This window comes from Aulonocara stuartgranti, assembly GCF_965226115.1.
Source record: "Aulonocara stuartgranti genome assembly, chromosome: 17".
Taxonomy (NCBI): Eukaryota; Metazoa; Chordata; class Actinopteri; order Cichliformes; family Cichlidae; genus Aulonocara; species Aulonocara stuartgranti.
The window spans coordinates 21,750,462-21,768,186 of record NC_138953.1 but is presented as its reverse complement, the minus strand read 5'-3'; the positions used below and the strand labels follow the sequence as shown (position 1 = coordinate 21,768,186).

The following is a 17,725-nucleotide window of genomic DNA, read 5'->3' as shown; positions in this document are numbered from 1 at the left end:
TTCAGCCATTATTTAATTCTTTAAACTCGATTTAAATGTACTTTTGATTTATTTACTTTGGGTTTGTTTCCAGTTCTGTATCTGAGGACACAAGCTTTGTTTCAAAGATTTCAGTGCTGATATACTTCAGTGTAAATAAGACTGAGATTGTAGTTTCATGGTGTAAATCTGTATATTTGTCTGTTTAAAATTCAAAAGCAGAGTAACCCTTTAAAGAGAGATGAGCTTGCAGACAACGCAGAGGAGCTGAAAGCTGTACAGCCCCACCCACTCGTTTCTATCAGCTGCAGAAGTGATAACAGCCCTTCAGTCCCATCACAAACACACACTTCCTGTAACGATGCCACACACAGATAGAGCTGAGATGACACGACTTCTCTTTCTTTCTTTTAGTTTGTTGATCATTTTTTCTTTTTTCTTGATCATTTTCATGTTTTTATCTTTCTTTTTCCTTTTTCTTTCGTTCACATTTTTGATCTTTGTCTTTATTTCAGTTTTTCTTTCTCCATCGGTCTTTCTTTCTCCTTCTTCTTGATGTGTCTGTCTTTCTTTTGATCTTTTACTTTGATCTTTTGCTTCTCTCCTTTCTTCCTGATCTTTCTTTCACACTTTGTCTTTGTCTTTCACTTTCTTCATGTTTCCTTTACTTTTTTTCTTGAACTTTCTTTCTCTTTGTTCTTTTCTTCACATTTGATCTTTGTCTTTACTTCAGTTTTTCGTTCATTGTGTTTCTTTCTTTTAAGCATTCTTTCTTCTTTCATTCCTTTCTGATCGTTCCTTTTTTACTTTTTCTGACTTTCTTCACATTCTTGATCTTTCACGCTTTCCCTTTCTTGAGCGTTCTTCTTCTCTTCCTTTTTTTTTTTTTTTTGTTGCTTGCGTTGCCTGTCGCTCGTTTCCCCAGCACCGCCCTGCCTCTCATCTTCGATACGCCACATCATAAGCCCCGTCATGGTACATCACGTCCATTTCATAATGAAGTTTTAATGGAAACTGTTTATCATCATACTGCCATTGTCTGTCTCTCTCACTTTTTCCCAGCTTGCACACCCCATGCTCTCTGTCTCCCAGAAGCAGCACAGCAAAACCTTTACACACATTTTTGCTTCATTAATAAAACATTGCTTTGTCATGAGCGGTAAGATTTTGAGTTTTACAAGTACATTTTGTAATCCTACGTGGAATTGAAAGAATTCCTCTGATTCACATTTTATTTTTGTGATGTTTGGAAAATCTGTGAAAGTTTCATCGGCTGTCTGGAAACAGCGATTCCCTCTGTCCTTTCTGTCTCCCTCTCTATGATGTGCTGAATAGAGCTTGTTGTTGTCGTTGTGTTGTTGTGTTTGGGTGGAGAATGTTGTGAGTGGGAACGGCTCACTCCTGAAGTCAGATTTCTCTGTCCGAGTCTGTCTGTCTGTGAAACAAACGGCAGCATTGTGACAGCAGCAGCAGCAGCTCTGATCTCACTTCTCTTTGCTGCTCGCTCATATTTCCTCTCTTTCTGGAGCACTGGGTAGTGACAGTGATGGGATGAGGTAGTGTATGTTATCTCCTGGTGTTTTGGACTTGGCTGAACCGTGACCGATGCGGACTAAAGCTCGCTCGGACGATCCACAGGATGTCTTGAAAAGAGGTAAAAGAAGTCAATTGTGGAGTTCCACTCAGTTTCTCTGTGTTGTTGGCATGTACATAGATGGTATGTGAGGGACATTCTAGCTGGGTGCCTTATGATTAGTATTTTTGGCCTAAATGGATCATATAAATTAATATTAAACTGGTCTGTTGGCTCACAATGTCCTGCTGACGTGGTTTTAATTCAGAGCGTCTTGTGATTTTTACACCAGTGATTGCAATGACTGCCAGATAATCATCTCCTTTCCAAATGCAAAATCCAGTGAAAGTTTAAATATTGGTCATAGATTCTGACAATATATCTGTATGTACGTTTTTCTTTTTTTTTTTAAGACTTCCAAAGTTAATCAGAAACTTGACACTCTCACTGTACTGTATGTAGGCCACTACACTACGGAGGACCAAAGCTGCTAAAATTATATATAAATATATAAGTAAATAAATGGGTTGGTCAATACGCTAGCGTGCAATTAAATAGTTGCTGTTTTTGTTGTTGGCCTTTATTTAGCCATTAACCCAATGGCATACTGCGTTGTTTTTATTTTGATTTCATGATTTGTACTTAAATAGAAAAAGCACTTACTATATCTGTAATTTCTTTCACGTATATATATTTTATATGATGAAACTGGGCTAAAGTAAAATACTGACTGGATTTTATTGGATTGGATTTTAGGTTGAGTTTGACTTTTTGCTCAAGTTTTTATTAGGTGGGACCATCTGGACAAAATCACCTGTAGAACTGTCAACTTTCTGACAATTTAAATGCAAAAACCTTTCATGATTTAAACTTTTTGCCATCCATACAGACTGTGTGTTTAGTGAACTCATGCTAATATTACAGTTCATTAGGATCTAACAGCTAAGACCAACTTTACACCATGCAACTTTTCAAATGATTTCAGTGTCACAGACAAATGTCAGATGTTTGCCCATCATCTTGATCATATGGTCTTGTAAAAAGTCAGTCAGAGGTTTCTTATATCAGTCTTTTTCACATTTGGATTTGATGTCAGTCCTGACGAATTACTAGCATAGCTAGTGTGGAGGAAGGTAGCAGCAAAGGGTCGACAGCTTTTGCCAAAAAGTTTCCACTCCGTTTTTCAAGACCTGCTGTCCTTCGAAGTTTTCCACCAGAATGCGTGTAAATAATTTCCTGGACGGCTCGGTGGGCTCTGCAAAGTCTTAAAAACCGATTTATGACACAAGCGCCAGGTTCTGGCTTTTTCATTCTAATTCCTTTCGAAGTCTTCTAGTGCACAGGAGGCATGTGAAGTGTTACACAGACTGGTGACACTTTGCACACAAACAGCAAATGATGTCACCGCACTTAGTAGAAGATAAGCAAGTGCAGACATGTAACAGTAAACTGTCATGTGCCACTTCCAAATATAAAGCCCTGACAGCGGAATGATAACAATGTGTGCTGATAGTGGATTGTGAGGTACTGTGGACTGTCTGCTGATAAATTTGTGAGCCTTCTTACATGAAGGTTCTACAAATTAAATGACTTTGACAAAAAACTTTTTTCTCCTTTTTTTGGCTTTGTTGAAACAAGCAGAATTTTAACTTCTCCTTTATCTTAGCTGAGAATGTGCCACGGGTAATGTGGGAGTTAATTATTTGTCTGTAAGTCTGGTTGGAGTCTGTGATTATTGGTTGCTGGGTGTCATTCAGAGGTTTGTGTCACGTTCCTGCAGTTGCGTTGAGGTTGGAAATGAAGACTGGGTGAGGCAGATGATTGTTTTGGAGGCACAGTAATAACACATGCTTCTCTAAAGTTGCCTCATCTGTTTGTTGTGAAGTGGGAAACTTGTTTCGTGAGTGTGCTGAGTTGCGTTACTGATGCAGTACTTACCTAAAAGAGCCGCTTGTTTCAATCGAACGTTAAGTAGCATTAATATTGTGAAATTGTGGCTCCATAGTGTAGCCATTTACACATTTGTCTAACAAGTGAAAGCTTCAGGAGGAGACTGAAATCCCTTTGGGTGCAAAGATCTGCCAAATCAAACATGCGGAGCTGCCCGATGTGGCGACCCCTTGTAAATAAGGGAGTGGCTGGAAGTACCGGCACAGCTTGCAAACATTCAATATTAGATGTGGCTTTCATGGGAAAACTAGTGATGCAACAACAGAACAATGTGTTGCAATAATAATCATGTTTTTTAACACTTACACAAGTGTTTGATCTGTAAAATGTTTATTGTAAGTGCTAAAAACCAAGTTACAGTCACAGCCAGTCACTCGTTATACAGTTTTTTCTCGGAATTCTGACTTTTTTTCAGAATTCTGGAGAAGAAGAAGAAGAAAAGAAACGTGCCCATTTAAAAAAAAAAAAAAAAATTCGGTGGCCCTAATCCACTTCCGTACACAGACTGCCTTGTAATAATAAAAAGGAAAATTTTTGTTAAATGACAGAATATTTCCTGTTCTTGCTCTAAACCAGGGCTGCCCAATCCCAGTCCTCAAGAGCTACTATCCTGCAGCTTTTAGATGCATCCCTACTCCAACACAGCTGAATCAAATGGTTTGATTACCTCTTCAGCATGCCATCGTGTTTGGCAAAGGCCTGATAACAAGCCATTCATTTGATTCAGGTGTGTGGGAACAAGGATGCATCTAAAAGCTGCAGGACGGTAGCTCTCGAGGACCGGGATTGGGCACCCCTGCTCTAAACCCACTGTAATTGCGGTGCCTTATGTAAAGCACAAGTCACTCAGATAAATTTGCAGCAATTAACTTTTGGGGAATTTAGATCTTATGCACAAGTAGAGCAGGGCGATATGGCCAAAAATATTTATCACGATATATATTTGAAAATTTGCGATAACGATATAACCGACGATATAATTGATGCGAGACAAAATACAACTCCACAACATTACTAGCGCAAAAAGACAACCTTCCATTTATTTTCACTTAAACAAGAAGCTGGTTTTTATGTACATTAAAGCTTTATAAAAATGTAACAGTGCAAATGCAAATTCCTTGCTGAAAGTTTAACCAAAAGGCATTTCCAGTAGAAATGGGCTGACATATCCTGAGCATAACCATGTATAATATTCACTGAAGTTAAAAAGAGGTGCTTTGCAACATTAAACTGCAGTGTGCAGTACGCATTTTTCAGACCATAAGGTGCACGGGATTATAAGGCACATTAAGCGAAACAAAGCAGTCAGATAAATCAAACTTTATTAAACTCATTCTTCTTGCTTCCTCCACTTCTGTACCATTGATTCATTTTAATGTTGAATTCTCTGGCAGCTGCTCTATTCCCATGTTGTTGCAGTCTATTAATGACTAACCTCATATTGTGGATGGATTATCTCAGTTGTTCTCCTGACTGAAGTTTGGTCCGTTTACAACATCCTGCCATGCGATTGCATTTGTCTCTAACCATGAAGAACCTTCACGTTAACTTTTATAAGTGGAAAAGTGTTAGTGTTCGTCCTCCAGCTTCACTGTTTATGTTATGCTAACATAGCTGTGTCGCTAGCGATCACGTAGCACATCATTATATACCAGCTAGCCCAACTTCAGTAACCCTACAAACGTCACTGCTGTTTAGTTTCCTGTCTTCATTTATGTTGGAAGTGATAGCAGAACTGTACGTTTGATTTTTTTCAGAAATCTCTCAGTCAGAACATGCTATATCATGCTTAGGTAACTAGCAAAACTAGCGAGCTAACTTCCGCTAGCTTCCTGCTAACGTCTAACTCCGTTAAATGTAATAACTTTAGTTTTCATGGATGCCTGGAAGTTAAACTTCATAGTTACACCTGGTAAAGCAGCAATGCTGATCGTTTTATTAAAGATGAAAGAATTTAGACAGTTTTTAACTCTCAGTGATGCTGCAGTGTTGTTTGACCTGAAGTATACGGAGTTTAGGACCCAGATTACTCCCAGATTTAAGAGCATCTTAGTCCGACAAATATGACAATAACAACGGCCGCTTGCATGTTCTGCAAAAAAATGTGCTTTGTCGTGTATCTGACGGACAAACACCAAACCAGTTCCACATCACGGAAGTTGCACCATTTTTACAAACCAATTCTGGTTCATCTGTTTCACTCAACAATCGGCCATGTGCGTATGAAAACAAAGGTACTGCGCATGCGCGTTTTACTCCCATTCTATCGCGATATTTCATTTTCCTATCGTTGCCTAACATTATACCGGTATTACCGTGAACGGTATAATATGGCCCAGCCCTATGCACAAGTTATAAATGCAAAAGTTCATCTTTCAGTAAAGAAAAATGTGCAAAAGTGTGTTTTAAAAGTGTACAGACGTGCAGCTTTTCAACCTAAAAATCGACACGCAGAGGCTGCCTCATCTTTTTAAATGTCAGGCTGCCGCAAACTTTCAAAAGGCCGAACGGTTACAGAAGTGAAAACCCTCCGGAGTTGAAATCTCTGCAGTAAAACGTCCAGCTCACCTTTACTGGAATATACTCAGTACAAGACTTTACTCCTGTTTTGAATTGATATTTATATCACAGATGAGGGGATCATTGGTTTGCATTGTTTTTAACACATTTTGCATGTTTAGCAAGCACACAGTGAACATGCAGGTCTGAATACAGGTCACACGTGGCCGTCAGCTTCAAAACGAAGTGTGAGCACCGAAACAAAAGGTGGGAAATTAGTTCTTCTCCAATCAAGCCTGTCCTCTTTTATCATAGTTCTTATAATTATTCCTTTTTCTGAACAGATAGCATCTATGAGAGGGTAAGAGATGCACTGACAATGGGTGGAAGAGCAGCAAAGAGCTTTAACAGGCGAGGACTCCTTAAGATAAAAACAAAGAGGGCTCATTACAGCAGCCAAAAGAGGGCTGAGAGAACAAGAAAGACCGTGGTTATGCTTGTCATGTTTTACATTGTCAGGGCTGGTCTTTAACAGCAAGTGATAAAGAGGAAGAAAAACAAAAATACTCTCCACAACACTTCCTGTCACATGGTTAGAGCGGCTCCTAGAGGAATTATCAGCTGGAGGCTTCATCCTTGCATCTGCTCTTAAATTTCTCTTAAATATAGATGTAGTCAGTTAAAGCCGGGGCTCGTTGCTTACGTCTGTTTACGTTATTTCAAGTAAATGTTCCTGCTCCATATGTGCATCTTAAAATCTTCTAAAAGAGCTGTGCATGATTAAGAGTTCAAAATATGAATTTTTATCTTGTGCCAAACCTTGGTGCAGACCCTTAGTGGATCCACAGACTGAAAGAAACCTCTTGGGCTACGGTTGGGCCATTTGTGTGCCTTACATGGTCATATTAGGCATGTTCATTTCCAGTGACATCACACAGAGCTCAAAGCAGGAAAAAGTGTCTGAAACTGAGTTTTCACATCAGTTTGAACCTGACCTCGATATTTAAAACCTTGGCCATGTTCAATATAGTAGAACACGGCAAAGTGTTCTATATGACAGGAAATGACCTCCGGCACGGTCGCCCCTCCCTGACCTTGGTTCTGCTGGAGGTTTCTTCCAGTTTAAAGCGAGTTTTTCCTTCCCACTGTCATCAGTTGCTCAATTGTATTATTGTAGGGTGTTTACCTTACGATATAAAGCACCTTGAGGTGATTACTGTTATGTTTTCGTGCTATATAAATGAATTAAAATAAGGAAAAGCAGAAAAGGTCTTCTTTAAAGAATATTAACGTCTTAGGTTGTAGTCCAAGAAACAGCCATTTACTCTGATTCTCTGTTGCTCCTGAACATTTGTCATTTGTCAAGCATTTCAAATTTCTCGGCATGATTCTTTGGCAGCAGGGGACCCCTTCCTAATGAAAGTCTGTCAGAAGGGTTAGCAGCACCTGAAGCCAGCATTAAATCTGTTTCTCTGTTAAAGCTTTTATATTCCCCCAAACCACCGTGAAGTCGTTCTTTCACATACCTGATGTGCTCAATATGCTGATGCAAGAGGCTTTAGGGCTGCAAGATTACATTATAGCAGAAAATGCCGTGTGAGCTTCCTGCCTGAGAACTGCACTCACCTGTTCAGTGGTAAACCCCACAGGGGGGAAGTGGTACCTAACTTCCTGTCCAGTTGTCATGTGTGAACACTTCTGAGTGCTGACACCAGTTCACTCCTGAATGTATCGTGCAGAGCAGGAGTGAAGGGCAGAGGTGGGGACGGGGTAGCGCCCGGCTGGGAGGTGACGGGCGAGGACATTTTAGTCACAGCGGGGCAGGGACGGTTAGACGGAGCCTCGTCGGCCTCGCCGCTGGGGTCTGACTGGCAAATTAGACATCGGGAGGTTGAAGGTCAGCTCCGTGGGGGGGCTGTATTCTGGAAAGAAGGATAAAGGGCAGTGACAGGAGCGAGGAAAATCCCACCCCCAAATGTATAATTGCTGTTTTGATGCTCTCTCAATGTTTGTTCCTGTTTATCTTATTTCTACTTCACAAGCTACTCTGTTTTCTTTTTTCTGGTGCTTTATTTTGCCAAACCAGTTTGGATAAACTACAAGGATAAACACAAGATGAACGTCTACACATCACAGATAATTGAAGTTACTTGAGTTTGAGGCTTCTGTCCATTTAAAGCAGCTGAAGTGACTTTAGTCAGTGTTTTCATGTGTGTGCATGAAGCAGTTGATTTAAATAATCAAAGCCCATCAAGCTCAGAGGGGATTTATCTTCTCTTTTAGCTTATTTTGCAGCACTTTTTTGTACTGCTCACTCTCTCCAGTCTGATCAGACTCAGGGATCGTGCTCAAGGGATTTTAAATAAGGACTGCAGAATTTCCCCACTGCACTGTGGCTTCAGAAACAAATCAATCAATCAGTCAATCACCTCTTTTTATAACACATAGTGTTATCATTTAGATACTTAATTACTGTTAAATAACCATATTAACCTGATGTAAAGTAGATGAGCCAGAGCTCTTGCGCTGGAATTTCTGCATATTTAGCGTTATTCCTCGGTTTTCTTTTCTTTTATTGGACATGGATATTTCTATTTCAAAGGTTTGGTTTGGCACATGCAGGTTTGTGTCATAATTTGGCAAAATTAGTAGAAGTTTGACTTCCCCACAATTAAATTTGCAATAAAGTTCCTAATTTGAGTCACCATTTCTCCAGCTGATGACCATGGTGTGCGGCATGTCAAAGTCATCTTTGGAGGCTCATTATCAAACATATTTCAAGAGTCCTAACATGAAATGCCACATAAACCCTCTGGAGCAAGTCAAGAGCTCCTCGGTTGCAAATAAAAACATAGACCCGATCTCCGTCACAGACGCTGGAGTGATCCTTAAAGCATGAAAAGGCCTCTAATTGCATTTATCTAAAGTCAGACCGCTGTGGAATACTAATATGGCTGTGAGGGTCTCAAAGTTGGGGCTTAGCTTTAGTGTAAAGAAAAGACTGAATCCCATTTCCTTCCCAATTCCTCCCCCGCTCACTATGGGAACCGCAGGGCCTCTCGGGCAGGATTTCCCAGCAGAAAAAGACTTTACTGTATTTGTTTATTTGCCCCAGACAGTTTGCCTTGCTGTGTACGAACGTCTCTTCCCCCATCCCCTCGCTCGTGGCGTCTTCTCCTGCAGAGTGCTCTTGGCAGCCCACAGCCACATGCCTTTCATTGACACACACCATCCTGTCATAAAAATGCCAGCCGGCTCAATAAGGAGAATGTTTGTTCGCAGCGTTTTGGAATTCCCGTCTTGCCTTTCCTCCAGTTGAACCCCAGAGACCTTGAGAGGAAGTTGGAGAATGACTGGAGTCAAATAAAGAGCTGCAAAGGGCTGAAAAGCTGGCAGAATAAGGATCATCATCACTGACTGCTGGGGGTTCAGTGGAAAAGGGTTAAAGAGGGCAAAAGCCAGCAGTTTGAGATTTGAGGTTTTAATAGCCGACTGTATTATTTTCATACTTCTTATTGTTTTTCGTCATTAAAAGATCAGGCGTTGGAGGGGCAGACAGCATTTACTGTCAGCTGCAAGTTCTTGTAGCTTTGGAAATGCCTCAACTTTCCCTCTTCTGGTCAAATTCCAAATGTTTCCGATCCATATATTTGTGAGTCTCAGAACACGTTGTGTTTTGAGCAGGAGAAGCGTTTCGTCACTCAAATGGAAATCCTATAAAGGAAGAGCTGTACAGGCCTGATTGCATGTTAAGAGACTTGATCTGAAATGTAGTGTGCAGCCTAACCCCAACCCCGCTGGGGTTCATCAGTGACCTGGCAGATGTTATAAGGTGGAGGATCTTTTTGTGTCTCACTAAAAGGCACAGAGTAACTTTTAAGCCTCAATTTTCAGCATGCATTGTTATTTTCTGTGCAGATTTTCTTTTCCCAGACCTACCTGAGCATCTTTGGTGCACAAACTGACACTAAAACACAAACAGAAACCAGTGATTTATGTCACTGCCACCACTTCTGCTTCCTAATGCTGTCTTCATCGCCCTTTTATGGCGCTGATTACCTCTCTGAAACCGTGCTCTGTACCGAAGCTGAGAGATGCCTGATGTTGACAGAATCTCAGTATTTGGCGCCGTGGAGTTAGCAGTGAACACACTGAAGGCTTTTCAGGTCTTGGGGTGATTTTACGGTTTACCATCCAAAGGTTTATTGAACTCTTTTCTCCATAAAGACGACATCTGATGACCTCCTCTGCACCCTTGGCACTTCAGTATAGGTATAAAAACGTAGTTTGACGACCATTCGAGTAGATTCTGGGTTTTTTCCAGAGTTCAGGTGAGTTCAGAAAAGAGCTTTAAAAACCTTCTAAAATGATTTCATTGCTTGTTATTTTTCACCCATCTGACATCCATCTTTGGATCTCTAAGGTTATCTTGATCTTGAGAGCTGGGAGAGCGCAGCGTAGATGTTCAACAGGCTTCAGGATGTACCTTGTAAGCATTTTGTCCTCCTAGGTGGTCATTTTATGCTAAATTCAGAAGGCTCCATGCCTGCTACTTCCCCTTCCCACTTCCAGGTATTGCTCACTACAAGGCTTCATTACTACATGCTGCACACCAGATTCAACATAAACACAATGTGACTCCAATTTAGAGCTTTGTTGGCACACATCCAGTGTTTGGTTGTCTCTCAAGCAAAATCAGGAAGTATGTGTGTAAACTGCTGTTGGAAATGCAGATTTACAATCACAGAGTAGTGAGGTGTGTGTGTTTGTGTGTTATCGGTGTGCGTGTGTGTGAGAGGATAAACACATTTAACACTCACACAATGTGACGCGTAGGCTGGGAAAACACTGGAAACCTTTCTGTGGCGCGGTGACGTCCTCGCCACGGCAGCTGTCGGTTTAAAGCAGCCACACAGTAAAAAATGGAGTGTCAATATTTCAGAGTAAACCTATTTTAACCTAGATAGAGTATTTACAACTCTATGAGGAGTAAACCAGCTCTAACATCAGAGTTAAAAGTCAGTGTAAAGTTTGTTAGTCACGCAGTGAAGACTTCACTCCACACAGTGTTGATTATTACCAGTCCGCAGGCGTGTGTGGCCTCAGAGCTCTAATGCGCAGGGAATTTTCTCCGAAGAGCTGCCACAGTCAGGTAAGTGAAGTTAACATTCCCATACTGGTAACATTGTTTAAAAGGTATTTTTAAACTAAGTAGCTCTTTATAGTTTCACTGATGTCGAGTGAGGACATGTTAGCAGCATTTACCCATAGGTTTAATGGCATTCCAGTAGCTACATGCTAGCAGTTGCTAAAAGTTAAGATGTTCGTTATCTTCTCACTGCGTTAATATGAACCTAAAACATTTTAACTATGTATTTCTTCTAAATGCTGTCTAAATAATATCATTGTCACATGTCAAATCGCACAGTTTGAACAATTAAATTACCGTTTATCAGTAAGCTAATAATCGCTAATTAGCTTACATGAGCGAACATACTTTCAGAAAAAGTGGGTAACATTACCATAAAGTTAACTTTACTGGTTTATATTATTTTAAGCAAATGCCAAAGGCATACACTACTTTAGAGTTTTGCTCATTATTTAGTAAGAAATATGTATTTTGTGTAAATTAACTGATAGCAATGTTAATGACATGTTAAGTAATATTAAGTAATGTTCCTATTTTATAGAAAGGTTTAAGAGTATGGACAAACCAAATCTCTGAGAGATGCAACCAGAAGACGGATGAGAAACATACTTGAGGCTGAGATGACAGAATGACATGGGTAAGAATCAAAAATGTAAGATATAAAGAAACATTTTAAACATTGTATTATTTTTAATTGTGATGTTTAATGCCAATTATTGAATTTATACATTAGGACATCTCCCCCTAAAAGCGTAAGAGTGATGTATGCGCAGGACATTGTTGCTCTGTCTCCATATCTGGAAGACCCATATTCACAACATGGATATGTAAGTAAAGGGAACTTTTCAACATTAAATACATAATTGCCCTCAGAAATGTTGATAACATAGTCCTTCTTCGTTTATTTAATTACATAGAAACATTACTACGATCCAGAGAACAGTTCAGGATACATTGCATGGCGGTTGAAGACCATTCAAAGAAAAGCTGTGGAGGAAAGAAGCGTCTCAGTTTGCAAATCTCCCAAAAGTAAGTTCACTTATCATTTAAATGATACTGATGTAATTTGTAGGCAGGATTCAATCAAACACCTCATTAGTATTTTTGCATTACAGATAGAACAAGATTTCCGACTCCTGTTTTGTGAGGTCACTGGGAGCAAATTCTTGGAGAGGTGGCTCACCAATCTCAAAGCAAAGGTTGTAAAGGAAAGTCATGGACTTGTCCCCACCTCAGAGCTCTTGGAGTTAATGTGCAATGCTGAGTCAGGTACTGAAGTTGAGAATGGTATGATTGTGACTGTTTTTATTTGCCATTGTTGGTTATATAGGTAATTCTGTCAATTCAATGTATTTTTGGAATAATTCTTTGTTTATTCGTCTGTAGGCTGGGACAGTGACTTGTCTACTATCTTGCTGCTGCTACATCTGCTACCACCATCTGCACAAGGGCGAAAGAGACCAGGAAAGATGTCTGCATCTCAAGCTGTCAATAACCTCATCAAATTCCCAAAGGTATGTTGTTTAAAATATACTTTCCATCACCTCTATTTTCATGGACAGTGAGTTGAGCTAATCTACTGTCAGAGGATAGTCACTTAATACTGTTGTTTAATGTGTTGTTGTAGGCTGGAACCAGTGTACAGCAGCATCTAGACAACATCACCCGAAGCAGTCAGCCCTACCATCTTACCCAGGGATCCACAAGAAGCAGCATTCACACCTTCATTGTGATTGAGAAGCATGCACTTCCATGTAATGCGACAGGTTCTGTAGGAGCCCTTGATAAACTCTTTAGGGCCCATTATGTCTTTGGTACATCATACAGTTCATCCCTGACCAACTTTGTTACTTTTCTGCAACTACGACATTGGGGAAATGTCATATTGCTTTCTCTAGTGAGCATCATAGAACTGTGAATTGTAAAGGTTTGTTACGTTAATTAAATGACACTGAATTGAGAAACATAATAAATGCTGTTACTTTAACCTGTATATTTGTTGTTATTTCCATAATGTAGGATAGATCACAGTTATTTAGTAATATAGCATCATAAGATGAATATGAAAAAAAAAATCACACTACAGAGAAATAAAAATGATATATTATTACACATCAGAGTGTTATTATTAAACTAAATTTGGAGTAAAATAGCTCTATAAAGTGTAATCAAATTACTCTGAACAGTGTGAATAACCCTCAGTGTTAAATATTTTTACACATTTTGTTGTTAATTTTGACACTAAATTGAGTACAATTAACACTGAAAAGTTAACACTGGCCATAGAGTAAATTTAACTCTAATTTTGAGTGGGACCAAATGTTATCTGAAGCAGAGTTAAAATCAACTCTGTAAGTGTAAAATTGACACTTGGTTTTTTACTGTGCACACACACACAGACACACACACCGCCTGAGGTCAGACTGACACGCTGGGCATGCCGCACTGAAGCGTTTCCTTCTGACTGGTTTGAAGAGTGTGTGTTGAAAAGGGTGTGTGCGTTCTCCACGTCAGCTCTTGGCACACTCCGAGGGAGCCGGAATAACACACAGCACGTCTGTGATGACAGGATAATCGGATGTGTGTGCGCCCCAGGGCTGAGTTTAGCTAGCAGCAGCGACAGTTACAACACCTAAGAAAACTTACAGGAGGCCCATTACTGCCGTGGTTTTCAAGGAACTCTTGCATAAAATGTAGTGTAGCAAAAATCACATATTCTGATTGTCGAGGGTTAGGATAAGTTTATCTCGAGTGTCCTCCCAAAACGGTCCTTCAACCAAATCGGTTTGAAGTAGAGGCCCTCTACTTCAAACTGTTCCCTGCATCATGTGTTACATTACTAAAGTAAAGAGACAGGGAAAAGGAAATAAAAGAGATCACAGGGATCAAAAAACCACCCTCATCAACCTCCATCACCCCCAGAGGGGAAGCAGGGAGAGGGGAGTTAAAGAGCTGCTAGATACTGTTAGGTTGGGTTAGTAAAAATGGCTGGGTCAGGGGTTCTGGTTGTGGTCATCCCAAGAGGGTTACATAAAGCAAAATAGCTCATTTGAACAGAATATAATAAAACAGCATTGCTTCATGAGGTAAAAATGACTCAAAATAAGCAAAAATCTAAATGAAGTACTATAAAAACTGAGTTTAGTACCATCAAGTGGCTCTATGAAGAAAAACAGGACATCTAATATACATACTAAACAACACAATTTAAACAAAAGTGGTTCAGAAACATCTTTTGAAAACCAGGATTGCAAATGTATTTAAATGAAGTGCAAAATATAACCTGATCTCTTTTAATGTGGCTTTTTTGTCTTTTGCTGAATTTATCCTAAAATAATAGCAGTGTATATATTAATATCCAGCAAACCTTTATTCTAAGTTGCTGTTGCTGAACTTGCTTATGCTCAACGCCCAATCATCTTCTCTCCTCTCTCCTCCCCTCGCCTCTTTTGTTGTCTCTCCAGCGTCTGATACCGAGCAGGATGCAGCGGTGAAACTTGACCAGGAGCGGGCTGAGATAGTCGCCAAATATGACAAGGTACGGCGAACGCTTCCTTCCGTCAGTGTGAAAGCACACAGAAGCTTTGGTGAAGCGGAAAACCCACAGCAATTACTTTTTTTTTTCTCCCTCCTGTGGTCATCCGAAGCCAAATTCCAGCCACTCAGTCATGCTGAGACTCCACCAAACTTCATAACGCTGTGGTGAAATCCCTCCATAAATCACTGCCTTATTGCCCGTGAAACACAATAATAACAGCGTGCCGTGTGCACAATGTGCCGCCGTGTGATTTAATCATTTTCATAAATTTCGAAAGGCTGTGATTACTGCGCAAGAGCCACATTTCAGATGCAGCATTCTCAGTGAAAATTAACATGCAAATTATACATCTAAAAGCCACCGTTGTCTTTCCAGTGTGTGTGTGTTCAGTGGGCCGTGCGTTATCTGTGTTAGAGGGGCAGAGAACAACAAAAATCCCTCCTGCAGGCATGAAGGTTTGATAGAAAAGGGAGGAAGCGGATTCGAGTGGTTACTCATTAGACTAAATGAGTGGGTTAATGTGATGTCATGGGCATGGAATGATTTTATTGACTGGGATCCAGAGGTGGCAGTTCCTTCATCCCAAAGCACTTGAATCAGGGGCGTCAAACACGAGATCCACCAATGAATCCCGTGTGGTCCACTGGGTAGCTTTGCAAAGTGGGAAAATTGAATTAAATTTAGTAAATAAATTTAATTTGTTAAATAAAGTGCACAGAAACCCACCGCAGGGATGCCAGCATCACTACACAGGAGTGAAAATGTCTGCAGATGTGCACTTTTTCCAGATCTGAAGTAGTTTGGATCATAAAGTTGCTGGTATCTTGATCTGTTGTGATCCATAAATTGTAATGTGCAGTGACTGAAGGGTGAATATGGCAAATTAGGCACTGCTGGAAAAAGTACTTACTTTGATTTCTTGTCCAGCCCACTACAGATCAAACCAGGCTGAATGGGGCTCTTGAAACTGAAGAGTTTGACAGCATACGGTGCTGTGCAAAACCCTCAGTTTCTTTATATGTTGCACCCAAGTAGTAAGACTTTTTAGTAGTTAGTTTTCAAAGCGGTCTTGAGCAAAGTTTTTCTTTGGACATTGGCTGCTTTTTCACTCATTTTCACTCCAGTTCTTTTTTGTTTAATCAACTAAACACTGACCTATGAATCATTCAAGCATTAAAAAGGCATCTAACCAAAGGGATGAACCAGTGTTCTGTCTGTTCATGACAAACTTTGCAAAGAACCCATTTTAAATTGTGTCTTTAGGCACTTTGCTACTAGCAGCCTGTCACCAAAACAGATAATTTCTTCTTAAATTTAGGCTATAAAACATGACAAAGACTGGATTAAACACAGGAATAACAAAGTTCTTTGGGAATAAAGTAGTTCCCAAAGAATTATTAGCTGAAAACCTGACATGTCTGTGTTTGGTGTGCAGTGTGTCCTTAAAGAATTTCAGAAACAGGACAAGTGGATTACAAATGATCGTATGATTATGAATGGCCTCATTTTTCAGCATGACTCCAAACACGCCGCCAATGCAGGAAGAGCAAACCTGGAACATATCAGTCATCAGTGTGTTGTGTCTCCCTGTGTGTTTATCAGTGTTGGGACTAACGCGTTACAGTAACTACGTTATTATTGTGGTAACGAGCACGGTAACTAGTTATTATGCCAAAATCAGGAACGCGTTACTCGTTACTGGGATTTAGATAGGGTCGTTACTCGTTACTTCGTGTGGTGGCTATCGCGGAGCTTCCACAGATTCAGTAACATTAGCAAGTGGTGGAGGCCCGCAGGTGGATGAAGGAAAAGGGACGCAGAAGGAAAAGAGACCCGAGGCAGCCGCCGGTCCAAGTGTGAACTGAACTTCAGGTAAGAAGTTATGACCTGCAGTCTCTCTGGGTCAGATATGAACCAAGTTTAGGTGGAGTTTATTTTCGTTATTCTGACTTTTTCCGTACTGCGTGCTAGCTAGCATGACGGAGTTTCTATACAGCTGGGTGGTGCTATGAAGTTAATGATGTTGAACTTTATTTTGTTCATAAGTTATTAGAGTTGCCAACCGTCCCGTCTGGTATTCAGAGAAAATATTACGCGTTTCTTATTGAGGTGAAAAGGAACAGTTTGTCCCGTAATTCAGCTACAATGAAAAAGGCACAAAGCTGGAGTTATTCTGTGTCTTTGCTGCACAGCTGCCTCTTCTCCTCTCATTCTCCCCCCTCCCTCTCCCGTTTCTACTTCAATCATGAAAACTGATCAATGATCAGCTGATCGGCTCTCTTGTTTGTTTATCGCTCACTTTGCGCCGAAAGAGGAAACCAGCGGATGTTGCGCTAAACAACAGCAGCACATTTAAGCTTGATCAGCTGTTGTTAGAATTTATTTAATATTAATTTCTAGTATCAGCTGATGTTTTCTGGAGCCACAGCTGCAAAAAAAGCTGCTGGTCATGATGTCGGTTTGGTTATCTGGTGAGAGGGAAACATGAAGATGAAACCAGGAGATGTCCTTACTGGATCATCAGAGCTGTGATGGAGAAACAGGTTTACCTTTTAGGTGACATGAATGAGTTGAAGGGAAGTTATGAACTGTTTCTGAGAGACAAATAACCCCAGGATCCTTTTTTAGGTAGCTGACAGCTGGTAACTGTGCAGGTGCGGATCTAGCAAAGTGTTGCCAGGGGGGCATGTAGGGCATTAACAGGGAGATGTGGGCACAAAGAAATACTTTTCTTTCCTATTCTCATTTAAAATGTCTAGCTTTTAAAAAATAATTATCTGAATCTTACAACAAACGATTGATAGATTGATGCATATATACCATCAAAACAGTGTACATCACTGTCACAACAGTGTTTGTTTTCATTCAAAGGCTTTATGATTTTTCCTATAATGGTGGGCCGGTCTCTAGTCAAAATGCCCGGGCCAATTTTCTGTCCCAGTCCAGCCATGTAAGCAGCTCATCTGCAGTCTGCTGTTACCTACATCTTCCTATTCAGAAGGCAGAATTTCTGAGTTCTGAGTACAATCGAAAGCAC

The 17,725-nt window shown here is 40.3% G+C and overlaps 1 protein-coding gene and 1 long non-coding RNA gene across 7 annotated transcripts in view; both read left to right on the top strand.

Moving 5' to 3' along the window:
• The window catches only part of usp6nl (USP6 N-terminal like), a 99,056-nt gene that overhangs the window by 50,478 nt on the left and 30,853 nt on the right, over positions 1-17,725 (top strand). For 3 of the 5 annotated variants that reach the window (XM_082509954.1, XM_082509953.1, XM_082509951.1), the window contains one exon: positions 14,615-14,688. In XM_082509954.1, the coding sequence (XP_082366080.1) occupies positions 14,615-14,688 (74 nt within the window). Of the gene's footprint in view, positions 1-1,422; positions 1,634-14,614; positions 14,689-16,292; positions 16,561-17,725 lie in introns of those variants that run through there. The other 2 variants (XM_082509952.1, XM_082509955.1) reach the window with 2 other exon arrangements.
• LOC309691924 lies at positions 9,710-13,137 on the top strand. Of its 2 annotated transcripts, XR_014272155.1 has the most exons (8): positions 9,710-10,332; positions 10,425-11,153; positions 11,692-11,787; positions 11,884-11,977; positions 12,068-12,179; positions 12,266-12,419; positions 12,537-12,664; positions 12,778-13,137. It is a non-coding gene; the product is annotated as an uncharacterized lncRNA (long non-coding RNA). The 2 variants fall into 2 exon arrangements; XR_014272156.1 differs by having other exon boundaries at positions 9,710-11,153.